At 40.3% G+C, this 13,129-nt stretch overlaps 1 protein-coding gene across 2 annotated transcripts; it reads left to right on the top strand.

The window, feature by feature from the left end:
* The first annotated feature begins 473 nt into the window (after window positions 1-473).
* Window positions 474-11,296, top strand: LOC311133179 (SRSF protein kinase 3-like). 2 transcript variants are annotated; one of them, XM_084166624.1, is made up of 14 exons: window positions 474-514; window positions 2,968-3,348; window positions 3,459-3,567; window positions 3,681-3,768; window positions 3,957-4,044; window positions 4,172-4,278; window positions 4,422-4,587; window positions 4,854-4,879; window positions 5,794-5,989; window positions 7,799-7,896; window positions 9,549-9,656; window positions 9,737-9,806; window positions 9,927-10,019; window positions 10,214-11,296. In XM_084166624.1, the coding sequence occupies exons 2-14, from the start codon at window positions 3,081-3,083 to the stop codon at window positions 10,396-10,398; spliced, it is 1,602 nt and encodes a 533-aa protein (XP_084022750.1). In that variant the 5' UTR covers window positions 474-514; window positions 2,968-3,080; the 3' UTR covers window positions 10,399-11,296. The 2 variants fall into 2 exon arrangements, with proteins under 2 accessions (XP_084022750.1, XP_084022749.1); XM_084166623.1 differs by having other exon boundaries at window positions 5,617-5,989.
* Window positions 11,297-13,129: the final 1,833 nt, after the last annotated feature.

The raw sequence follows: 13,129 nt of genomic DNA, 5'->3' as shown, positions 1-13,129 counted from the left end.
AGCTCAACTCAGCTCAGCTCATGTTATTTTCAGAACATGTGATTTTCAGAACATGTGCTGTGCGTATGGGCAGGCACTCACGCGGAGCAAACATTTGCGAGGAAGGAACCGTCCCTCAGCTGCCAGAGAAATCAGAGGACTCCGTTTTTCACAATTATATGTAAGTATTTGGGTAAATATGACATTGTTCTTTCACAGTTACAGGGTGTAATAAAGTTTATAACCAATTGTTATTTGATATGTCACATTGTAACAACTGCATAAACTTGAAGTCGGTCGTTGATATCAGCTTCAAAGCAATGACTAACGGCAACAAATACACAACTTTTGTCGAGAACAGACTCAGGCTACCTAACGACTATTATTCGCCCGCTAATTTCCGTTTTGCCTTAGCTAGTTAGTTAAACAAATCAGTTATACAAATGTAAATAATCTGTTACAAAATATTTTATTTTTCTTTAGAGGACAGGTTTGCTGGACTTGGCAGTGCGGAATTGGTCAAAAGCAGGACCAGGTTTGACTTTTTTGTTTTCTACATGCAATTTTCTTACCAAACAACTCTGACTGGGGGTTGTGTTTGACACCTTCATGACTTGACTGAGACGGCCGTATCTAGCTGTAGTTGTGACATGTTTACAAGATTGACTCAGCTAGAGAGCATGCACTCAGTCAATAGTTACAGGCCAGCTTTGAAGCGCTATTTACGTTGACAAGCCATTCATCGAAACCCAGCTAAAAATAAACTGTCTCTTGCACATTCACTGGACCCTTTAAAATGTAATTGCAGGCAGTATCTAGAATGATCATATTTACTAAATATAGAATTTGAATAGGCTTTACTCTTTTGTAGGTACAGGTAACTGCCAAAATAAAGGAAACACTTCAGTAAATGAGGAATACGAAGTACAGTGCCTTCAGAAAGTATTCATACCCCTTGACTTACTCCACATTGTGTTACAGCCTGAATTCAAAATGATTCAATTAAAATAAAAACCTAACCCATCTATACACAATACCCCATAATGACCGATTTATTGAAAGTCTAAATTAAATATATAATTTACATAAGTATTCACACCCCTGAGTCAATACTTTACAGAAGCACCTTTGGCAGCGATTACAGCTGTGAGTCTTTCTGGGCAAGTCTCTAATAGCTTTCCACACCTGGATTGTACAACATTTGCCCATTACTCTTCTCAAAATTCTTCAAGCTCTGTCAAATTGATGGTTGATCATTGCTAGACAACCATTTTCAGGTTTTGCCATAGATTTTCAAGTAGATTTAAGTCAAAGCTAACTCAGCCACTCAGGAACATTCACAGTCTTCTTGATAAGCAACTCCAGTGTAGATTTGGCCTTGTGTTTTCTGTTATTGTCCTGCTGAAAGGTGAATTCATCTACCAGTGTCTGGTGGAAAGCAGACTGAACCAGGCTTTCCTCTAGAATTATGCCTGTGTTTAGCTCCATTCCGTAAATGTTTTATCCTGGAAAAACTCCCCATTCCTTAATCATAACATGATGCAGCCAACACTAAGCTTAAAAATATGGAGTGGTACTCAGTAATATATTGGATTTGCCCCAAACATAAAATTGTGTATTCAGGACAAAAAGTTAAGTGCTTTTCTAAATGTACTTTAGTGCCTTGTTGCAAACAGGATGCATGTTTTGGAATATTTTTATTATGTACAGGCTTTCTTCTTTTCACTCTTCTCAATTAGGTTAGTATTGTGGAGTAACTACAATGTTGTTGATCAATCCTCAGTTTTCTCATATCACAGCCATTAAACTCTAACGGTTTTGAAGTCACCATTGGCCTCATGGTGAAATCCCTGAGCGGTTTCCTTCCTCTCTGGAGGTAGGAAGGACGCCTGTATCTTTGTTGTGACTGGGTGTATTGATACAGTGCATTCGGAATGTATTCAGACCCCTTTGCTTTTTCCACATTTTATGTTACAGCCTTTCCCCTCAATCTACACACAATACCCCCATAATGATAACAAAAACAAGTTTAGAAAATTTTGCAAATACAAAACTGAAATATCACATTTACGTAAGTATTCAGACCCTTTACTCAGTACTTTGTTGAAGCACCTTTGGCAGAAATTACAGCCTCAAGTCTTCTTAGGTATGACGCTACAAACTTGGCAAACCTATATTTGGGAAGTATTTCCCCATTCTTCACTGCAGATCCTCTAAAGCTCTGTCAGGTTGGATGGGAAGCGTCAATACACAGCTATTTTCAGGTCTCTCCAGAGATGTTCGATCAGGTTCAAGTCTGGGCTCTGGCTGGGCCAGTCAAGGACATTCAAAGACTTGTCCCGAAGCCACTCTTGCGTTGTTTTGGCTATGTGCTTATGGTCTTTGTCCTTTTGGAAGATGAACCTTCACCCCAGTCTGAGGTACTGAGCGCTCTGGAGCAGGTTTTCATCAAGGATCTCTCTGTACTTTCCCTCGATCCTGACTAGTTTCCCAGTGCCTGCCGATGGAAAAACATCCCCACAGCATGATATTGTGTGTAGGCTAGTGACAAAACATCTCAATTTAATCAATTTTCAATTTGGGCTGTAACACAACAAAATGTGGAAAAAGTCAAGAGGTGTGAATACTTTGTGAAAGCAGGTGCTTCCACACAGATATGGTGAGTTAATTAAGTAATTAACATCCCATCATGCTTAGGGTCATGTATAAAATTGCCCAGTTGCCCATTATTTTGGGTACCATGGCTAGAAGAGATCTCATGACTTTAAAAGAGGGGTTGAAGCTTTTCTGGTGGTTTGTGGTGGCCCAACGCCCTGTTAAGACACTTTATGTTGGTGTCTCCATTATTTTGGCAGTTATCTGTACATTGGCCATGTTGTGTTGCCTGATTTAACCTCATAGATCCTATGTATGAATGCCTAGGAGGTCAACTTATAATAGTGTGAAAGTGTTTCATGAACAGTTTGTCTGTTTTTCTTTTTGTCGTAGGCCTTCTGCGTGTACCATCTTCATCTCCATTTTCTTCAATTCTGCTCTTGTATGGCCTGTGCTGTCTAGGCTAGAAGGCATCGGCTCTCTGTTCTATTGTGTGTCCTTTGACAATGTCCAATGTGCCTTCATCTAGATATGCTGCTGCGATATCAGCCCTTTCCCTCAGTTTACCTGCTGTTAACCCCAACCCACCCCTTACCCTCAGTTCATCCACTGCCCCCGACCCACCGCTTACCCCCAAATCCCTTACCCCTAAACCACTAGTGGCCCCTACCCCCAAACCACCCCTTACCATCAAACTACCATCATATCCCCCTTCACCTGAGATTTTGGGATCAGATGACGAGGAACAGGAGAATCCATCTGATTACTGTATAGGTACTTCACCAGTGTGCCGAATATCACCAAACAACAGTACAATAATGTGTGGTAGGAGATTATTATACATTTTATTGTTGATCAGAAAGAGGTTTCACTGTTCATTGTAGGTGGCTACTACCCGGTGGAAATTGGAGCAATATTCATTGACCGTTACCAGGTGGTGAAGAAGCTGGGATGGGGCCACTTCTCCACTGTGTGGCTAGGCTGGGACATTGAGTAAGTATAATAGTTACTGATAACATTGTTTTTGTTATTGATTGACCTTCGGTTTCATATTGTGATTATGACAGCTAAAGCAAGTGATTCACATTGTTTATTTGTATGCGCAGGAAGAGGCGTTTTGTGGCTCTGAAGGTGGTAAAGAGTGCTCCAACCTTCACAGAGACTGCTTTGGATGAGATCAAGCTTCTGAAATGTGTCAGTATTATATACCCATGTTCAACCATTTATTCTCTGCTATATAGGCCTAATCAGTGTAATACCTTCCTTGTTCATCAACCAGAGCCAAGCTTATTAGGAACTATTGTGTTTTATTAGTTGCACAATGGTGATAATGAAAAGTAATGTTTACTCCCCAGTTATGTCCTGTTATCAATTGCATTTAGGTAAGGGACAGTGACCCATCAGACCCTAAACGAGACACTGTTGTGCAGCTTATCGATGACTTCAAAGTCTCTGGAGTCAATGGGGAGCGTATCCTTTTAAAAGCCATCCACATGTTATCATTTTACCCATGATCTATTTCTCATACAATATGTGTCATATGTTAACTTGCACATTTTGAGTGAAATGGTTTCTCCTTAATTCAGCTATGTGCCAGATGTATGCATGGTTCTTGAAGTGCTGGGTCACCAGTTGCTGAAGTGGATCATCAAATCCAACTACACTGGCCTTCCCCTGCCCTGCGTTAAGAGCATCCTCAGACAGGTGGTGTCTTTCCCCTGTGATCTCCAAATCCTCTCTCTACCGTTTTATCATCCAGAGCAGCTTTTGTGAACGGATGATCTCCTTTGTGTGTTCCCTGGTGTCATGTAGCCACAGTATATCACCATTGTTGTCTCATATCACAGGTTTTCCAGGGCTTAGATTACTTGCACACTAAATGCAAGATTATCCACACAGACATCAAGCCAGAGAACATCCTTTTGAGAGTGGATGAGGTTTACGTCCAGGAGTTGGCAGCCGACACCAAGCTACGGGAGCTGCCGGTGTCTCCTGCTCCCACAAGCTGTTCAGGTTAGGATTGCTCTCTATTCCATGTTGGCATACATGTCATTAAGTACATATTCCTCTGTCTGTTTTTTACTTATTTTATTTTTAGATGGAGGGAAATGGAAAAGATTTGTTACAGAGATATGGAGATGCAATAACGATGCTGAATATTAGGAGTGGATGATTAACAAGGTTAATATTACTTCAATAGATTTAGATTTTTGTTCTCTATGATTTGATTTCATGCTCTCTTGTGCCCTGCTGATCTCTTCATCTACTACTGATGACAGCAAATACCAGTCTAAGAGAGAAGCAGGTATGTCAATCAACGCTTTGTCTTGTTGTCTCAAAGCATAAACCAACCATACTGCTACAAAGGGGGAAACATAGTTTCTGGTAATCTTTTGATGACCTCATCTGTCACCTATGTCTCTCTTACCCCTCCTATCATAACTTTGGTATTAGATTGTGTCAAACTTGTTGGGGAAGTTGACTGTGGCTTTCCAGACTCTTGGGGTTTGGGTAAGATGGCCTTGGCATTGTGAGTGTGTGCTGATTCACTGCATCTTGGCCCTAGGAAGGTCCTTCTGAAGGAAAGCATTGATCTGTGAATCTAAAAATGTGCTATGTTATTTGTTTTGGCTGTTGTCAATAGTTACGGTATTGTTTTAGGTTTTCTACTCATTCAACCATGAAAACAGAGCAGTGGTGTGTGTGTGTATGTGTGTGTTTTATGAGAAATGTGTATTAATCATTAACTTGCACATTAACTGCATTTCTGAATGAAGATGCACAGTCTACTCATTGCTATTTGTATTCATTCAGTATGTATAACTACACCTTTGCATTTGTAGTGAAATTGTTCACCTTGATCAACTCACTGAAAATTAGCATGCACTGCATGAAAAAGGGATTTGTGGTACTGATATTTAATGAAATGTACCATATTTGCAGAGATTGTTAGAAAATATTTTTTAACACTGTTGCGTGCTGCAAAATGAGAGATGACCCATTTTTAAGTTTCCCATCATACTCCTGTGACTGTGTTCATAGACCGGGAAGGTCTCCAGGATCCCGAGGGCCAGGTTGTCGAGAAAGGAGAACAAACATCAACAGCCGCAGCAGGGCGAGGACACTTTAGTTGACCGTCAGAAGAGGGCGAAACCTCATGTGTCATTCTCTAATATCACCACTCCATGTAGCACTCCTAGTTCCACCTCTTCCTCTAAGTCTTCAGGTCCTGTGTGTGCTACTTGGAGACAGACCCTGCTGCATGAAGAAGCAATGGGCTCTGACAGCAAGGAGTCAGCCTTGTCACCGATGGAAGATGCACCATCATTGACTACAATGTCTCTCCGCTCTAGACAATCTGCAGTGTTACATCATTCTACCCAGAGAGACAACCAGCCCTCATCACCATCACATGGTCAGTCTTGCTCTGGAGGCGGCTGTATGGAGTATATTGTCACAGCATATTTCCGTGTAGTATACGTCAGAATACCTGTCCAGTCTTTCAATTGAACTTTAATGATTTGCAATATAGTATTTCATGCATATGCTGATGATTATGTTTAATTACACTGAGTGTACAAAACATGAGGAACACCTTCCTGATATTGAGTTGCAACCCCTTTTGCCCTCATAACAGCCTCAATTCATTGGGGCATGGACTCTACAAGGTGTCGAAAGCATTCCACAGGGATGCTGGCCCATGTTGACTCCACTGCTTCCCACAGTTGTGTCAAGTTGGCTGGCTGTCCTTTGGGTGGTGGACCATTCTTGATACAAACGTGAAACTCTTGAGCGTGAAAAAAATAAACAGCAGCGTTGCAGTTCTTGACACACTCAAACCGGTGCGCCTGTCACCTACTACCATACCCCGTTCAAAGGCACTTAAATCTTTTGTCTTGCCCATTCACTCTCTGAATGGCACACATACACAATCCATGTCTCTTGGCTTAAAAATCCTTCTTTAACCTCTACGGGATCGGTGTCCCGTATACGGGATTGTTGAGCTAATGTGCGCTAATGTGATTAGCATGACTGTTGTAAGTAGCAGCAAACTCTCCAGGACATAGACATGTCTTAAATGGGCAGAAAGCTTAAATTCTTGTTAATCTAACTGCACTGTCCAATTTACAGTAGCTATTACAGTGAAAAAATACCATGCTATTGTTTGAGGAGATTGCACAACAACAAAAACGTATCACGGCAACTGGTTTGATACATTCACCTCTGAAGGTAAATAATGTACTTACATTCAGTAATCTTGCTCTAATTTGTAATCGTGAGGGTCCCAGAGAGAAAATGTAGCATAGTTTTGTTTGATAAAATCAATTTTTATATTCAAATATAGGAACTGGGTTCTACAGTTTGAACCCTTGCTGTCTCTGGCTCCACACCCACCCCGCCCGGCCATCTAGATGTGTGAAAGTTAGTGTATAAGCTAATGATCCATCATGTATGACATTCCTGGGAGTGTGTAAACTTACATTTTGTATTACCATATCATTTGTGTTGTTCACTATAGTTATGTACTTGAAAATATATCATTGATCAATTCAGCACATTTGGGCAGACTTGATACAAAATAGTCCAGTATGCAAAGCTTCACTGGATCAATCTGAAACTTTGCACACACACTGCTGCCATCTAGTGGCCACAATCTGAATTGCGCCTAAACTGCAATATTATATTGTGGCCTTTCTCTTGCATTTCAAAGATGATGGAACCAAAAAATATAATAAAGCATGTTTTTTTGTTTGTATTATCTTTTACCAGATCTAATGTGTTATATTCTCCTACATTAATTTCACATGTCCACAAACTTCAAAGTGTTTCCTTTCAAATGTAATCAAGAATATGCATATCCTTGCTTCAGGTCCTGAGCTACAGGCAGTTAGATTTGGGTATGTCATTTTAGGCGAAAATTGGAAAAAAACGGTCCGATCCTTAACAACTTAACCTCTCTTCTCTCCTTCATCTACACTGATTGAAGTGGATTTCATAGGTGACATCAATAAGGGATCATAGCTTTCACCTGGTCAGTGTATCTATGTCATAGAAAGAGCAGTTGTTCCTAAGGTTTTGTATACTCCGTGTATATGAATGATATTGGATGTTGTAATACCTCATACATAGCAACCATTTTGCACCAGAGCACTCACGGCGCATCCATTATTGTAGTGGATAAGTATTCAGTAATATCTATCTGCGCCATCTGCATTTGTTTCAGGGTTCAGTGAAACAGAGCTGTTGAAGAATCTTCTGAAGCCACAGAATGCTGATGAAATCAGCATCAAGATTGCAGATCTGGGCAACGCCTGCTGGGTGGTGAGTTACTATCTGACAGACATTGTGTATTTGAATGAATATACACTACCGGTCAACATTTTTAGAACACCTACTCATTCAAGGGTATTTATTTATTTTTTACTATTTTCTACATTGTATAATAATAGTGAAGACATCAAAACTATGAAATAACACATATGGAATCATGTAGTAACCAAAAAAGTGTTAAACAAATCAAAATATATTTTATATTTGAGATTCTTTAAATAGCCACCCTTTGCCTTGATCACAGCTTTGCACACTCTTGGCATTCTCTCAACCAGCTTCACCTGGAATGCTTTTCCAACAGTCTAGAATGATTTCCCACATATGCTGAGCACTTGTTGGCTGCTTTTCCTTCACGCTGCGGTCCGACTCATCCCAAACCATCTCAATTTGGTTGAGGTCGGGGCATTGTGGAGGCCAGGTCATCTGATGCAGCACTCATCACTCTCCTTCTTGGTAAAATACTCCTTACACAGCCTGGTCATTGTCCTGTTGAAAAACAAATGATAGTCCCACTAAGCCCAAACCAGATGGGAGGCGTATCGCTGCAGAATGCTGTGGTAGCCATGCTGGTTAAGTGTGCATTGAATTCTAAATAAATCAGTGTCACCAGCAAAGCACCATAACACCACATCCTCCATGCTTTACGGTGGGAAATACACATGCGGAGATCATCTGTTCACCCACACCGCGTCTCATAAAGACATGGCGGTTGGAACCAAACGTCTCCAATTTGGACTCCAGACCAAAGGACACATTTCCGCCGGTCTAATGTCCATTGCTCGTGATTCTTGGCCCAAGCAAGTCTCTTCTTATTATTGGTGTCCTTTAGTAGTGGTTTCTTTGCAGCAATTCGACCATGAAGGCCTGATTCACACAGTCCCCTCTGAACAGTTGATGTTGAGATGTGTCTGTTACTTGAACTCTGTGAAGCATTTATTTGTTCTGCAATTTCTGAGGCTGGTAACTAATGAACTTATCCTCTGCAGCAGAGGTAAAAACTGGGTCTTCCATTCCTGTGGCAGTCCTCATGAGAGCCAGTTTCATCATAGCGCTTGATGGTTTTTATGACTGCACTTGAAGAAACTTTCAAAGTTCTTGAAATGTTCCATATTGACTGACCTTCATGTCTTAAAGTAATTATGGGCTTTCATTTCTCTTTGCTTATTTGAGCTGTTCTTGCCATAATATGGACTTGGTCTTTTACCAAATTGGGCAATCTTCTGTATAACTTTTAAGAAGGCACACCTGTTAATTTAAATGTATTCCAGGTGACTACCTCATGAAGCTGGTTGAGAGAATGCCAAGAGTGTGCAAAGCTGTCATCAAGGCAAAGGGTGGCTATTTGAAGAATCGCAAATATAAAATATATTTTGATTTATTTAACACTTTTTTGGTTACTACATGATTCCATATGTGTTATTTCATAGTTTTGATGTCTTCACTATTATTCTACAATGTAGAAAATAGTAAAAATAAAGAAATACCTTTGAATGAGTAGGCGTTCTAAAACGTTTGACCGGTAGTGTATGTATTAAATAGGGTACCTTAAATGACAAAATACATTAAAATAAAATTCAACAGGCTACTATTAAGTAATTGCTCATGGTATGGAGGGCTAATTATTCACCTCTGCTCTCCTCCAGTACAAACACTTCACAGAGGACATCCAGACCTGTCAGTACCGCTCTGTGGAGGTCCTGATTGGGGCTGACTATGGCACTCCTGCAGACATCTGGAGCACAGCCTGCATGGTGAGAACCCAGGAGCACCACATCCACACTTATGACTGTCCATAATATCTATTACTAAGAACTCTTACATTTCCATACAGGCATTTGAGCTGGCCACTGGGGAATATCTGTTTGAACCCCATTCAGGGGACAACTTCTCTCGAGAGGAAGGTAAGCCTTGTCCTTTCTCCTCTCTGTCCTGTGTTTTCCTGGTGATTTTGTTCTTGCTCAAAACAAAAAACAAATGCTATAATATTTATTTTACCAGGATAGTCCTATGTCTCCTTTCAGATCACATTGCTCATATAATTGAGTTGCTGGGACCCCTTCCATCCCAGTTTGCCCTCTCAGGGAGAAACTCTAGGCGATATTTCAATCACAAAGGTATATCTATTCACAATGACTTGTGAACTGTTGTATACACTAATGGTTTCTTGTAGGATATGATTCATATTTTTGTGAAAAAGTACCCTTATTTTAGTTTCACCCACACAATGACTATCAAATTCCTTTTGCATATCCTGTTCAGTCAATACCTAGTTTAATTAGGTAAGATTATTTCCCTTGTTTGCTCACAGGGCAGCTGCGGCACATCTCAAGGCTGAAGCCATGGACTTTGTGTGAGATCCTGCTGGATAAATACGAGTGGCCACGGGAGCAGGCAGTTCAGTTCAGTGCCTTCCTCATCACCATGCTGGAGCCCCTCCCAGAGAAGAGAGCCACCGCTGCCCAGTGTCTAAAACATCCATGGATCTCCTCATAGACATCATACTGCTACCTAGTGTCTGAACCCCTCTGGATCCCCTCATGGACACACAGCTGTCTTACCGAGGCCACAGATGTTACACAGCTGAAGTCCCTTAATATGATGATGACTTCAAGGGCATTTCCACCACTTTTCCACCATGTCATTATCTCCAGCACAATACCAGTGTCTAAATATGTTAAAATGGCGCATTTCTAAGTTTTGTAGAACAAAATATAAATTAAAAAAGTTCAACCCGATGACATCATCAAAAGTTAAAACATTAAAAAAAATATGTGCTTTCAAACACTGTGAGATTCGCGGCGACGTGGGGAGCAAGAAAATACCCTCCCTCTGGCTAGAAACTTGTTGCCGGTTTAGAAAATCAGTTTCTCTTACTTTTAATCCTACCCTGTGATGTCACAGAGAAGTATTTTTTAGGACCTTATCTTTTTAACCACAGATCATAGAAACGTGCTGTTTTCACATACCGTATGTAGACACTGGTTTGGTGCTGGTGATAATTATGATGTTGAAAAGTGGCAGAATTGCCATTTAAGTGGGTTTGTAGGTCACGGCTGATATTCAGCAAGTGTTATTTTTTTCTGCTGATTTTCTGCAAGTGCTATCCTGATTTATCTTTGTACATGCTAAATTAATGCCCCTCATAAGTTTTAACCAGTTTATGTAAAAATGTCACTGTTGCATTTTACAGCTCTCTTTAGATATTAATTTGATATTCCAGATTATTTCTGATGTGATGGCCTGTGTTCAGATTATTCAAATTTAAACACATCAATGACCAAAATCATAAAGAAGGCAAGATTTACTGGAATACTGCCTTTTCAAAAGGACACTGGGAAGGCTTTACTTTTGTTTTTGACTTTCATTGAATAAATGTTATTTGTTTATAGAAGGCTTTCATTATCTACCACTTTTCTTAATATAAATCGGGTTAGAATTAGACATTGTGTTGATTTAGCCAATTAATGTATGAATTCATAATACTCTGATTCACTGGACTCCTGTCATGAGACCTCATGGAATGACAGAGAAGGAGTGGCTTCAAAGGGTATTAGTATACTGTTGAGTAGGGTTCAAAACTGCAGCCCGGGCACCCAGTCCATGCAAGGTAAGCCATACCTCCCCTCTTTTCACTGCTTCCTTCTGTGTCATCCCTTGTGATCTAACTTATGTCTGAGTGTGCTTTGAGTATGTGTTGATGACTGAAAGTGGGCTTTCTCTAGTGAGACCTCCACAGCCACATCCCACTGGGCACACAATGGTTGATTCAACGTTTTCACATAATTTAAATGAAATTATGTTGAACGAATGTGGAATAGACATTGAATTGATGTCTGTGCTCAGTGGGTTCACACTAAGGGTTAGCTATAATTCAGCAGAGGAAAGAGAGGGGGAGGGTTGGTAAGTAGGGAGGGGTTAGTCTCATGAAAATGTGCGTGCGCTGGTGTGTGAGACGAACTGTGCTGGAAGGTGTGAAACAGTTTTATGGCGAGAGAGGTGGCATCAAGAAGGAGAAGTGAGTGAAGAAAAGGAACAATATCTCTACCCTGATTGGAGGCTGACAAGCTTCAGATGTAAGTAAAGCCATGTTATTATGCCATTGACATGTCTTTAATCTATATTTGCACGCTGAAATAGTATGGTAAATAGCTACTACTTTTTGCATGCTTACATTGTTGGTTTCAACTGTGGTTTTATGATAACAGTGCAGTGAGTTGTCTTCTCCCTTTAAAAAGCTTAAGATGTTGCAGAGATTCTGAAGTTTCTGACTGACTGAATTGTGTAGATTTCAATGGAACTGTTCAGATGCCATAATTACATCAGAGGTGATTGGGCTAAATATGTGTGGCATGTCTTTTATATCATTTGATTCGCATGCCTCTCTTCACCTCATGATGTCCTGGAATTATCTTCAGAGTTGTTTCATTGAGCTCCCTCTCTGTACACCGCAGTTTGTAATCATTTTAGTATAATCTGATTTTAATATTTTGTCTTTATACTTTTTCAGTTTAGTCACCAAGCACCTTGAGGGGTGTGTAATGCCCACTGGAATATCCGCTTCATCAAACAATTTACAGTATATTTGCCATCAAATTAAGGCACTCTCTCAAAGCGCCTGACTGAATTTCCAGAAGCTTTTATGTATGTAGCTACAGAACGTGTAAGAAAGCCAAAGTAAAGATGGTCACAGCCCCAGTGCCATGGGTTTTGTCTCACAGCTTGACCCATTTTGCCCAATGCTAGGCATTACCTCCGTTCAGCCTCTCCTGGTCTTATAGACAAGAGTTCTATTCTCTGAAAGGTTCAAGAGTCCACCCCCCCCCCCCCCCATGCACTCGTTCTGTTTTTCCATAAAACAGAAAATCATTTGTTTTGTAGTGGATTTAGGCTTAGTTCTTATTCCTTTTTGCACTTTTCTCAACTCAACCACCATGTTTCAGAGGTGGTTCGGATTTTCAATATGAGCTCTAGGTTGTTGACTGTCTTTTCTTCATGCATAGACACTTGATATATTTGTTGTTACTTTGTCACATTGTCCAGTGTGATTTAGTTAGTATTATTTTGTAACACATCGACACATTAATGTATTTGTTGATAATATTAATATAAAGTGGCAATCATGAAATCCATTTCCCCTTGATGAGAGACGGTGAGAGTGATGGAGAGTAATGAGTGGATATGACAACAGTGGTTGAATGATAATGAGAGGAGGATATGTTTGAGT

This window comes from Coregonus lavaretus, assembly GCF_964263955.1.
Source record: "Coregonus lavaretus genome assembly, chromosome: 8".
Taxonomy (NCBI): domain Eukaryota; kingdom Metazoa; phylum Chordata; class Actinopteri; order Salmoniformes; family Salmonidae; genus Coregonus; species Coregonus lavaretus.
Note: the sequence above shows the minus strand (reverse complement) of the source record. Positions and strands in the feature narration are given on the sequence as shown.

Bases quoted from the DNA above. Each gene is read 5' to 3' on its own strand.
- LOC311133179 (XM_084166623.1), top strand. From the start codon at position 3,081: ATGTCCAATGTGCCTTCATCTAGATATGCTGCTGCGATATCAGCCCTT. The intron at 4,588-4,853 runs GTTAGGATTGCT...TACTGATGACAG, and splicing joins TGCTCCCACAAGCTGTTCAG to CAAATACCAGTCTAAGAGAG. The intron at 9,807-9,926 runs GTAAGCCTTGTC...GTCTCCTTTCAG, and splicing joins CAACTTCTCTCGAGAGGAAG to ATCACATTGCTCATATAATT.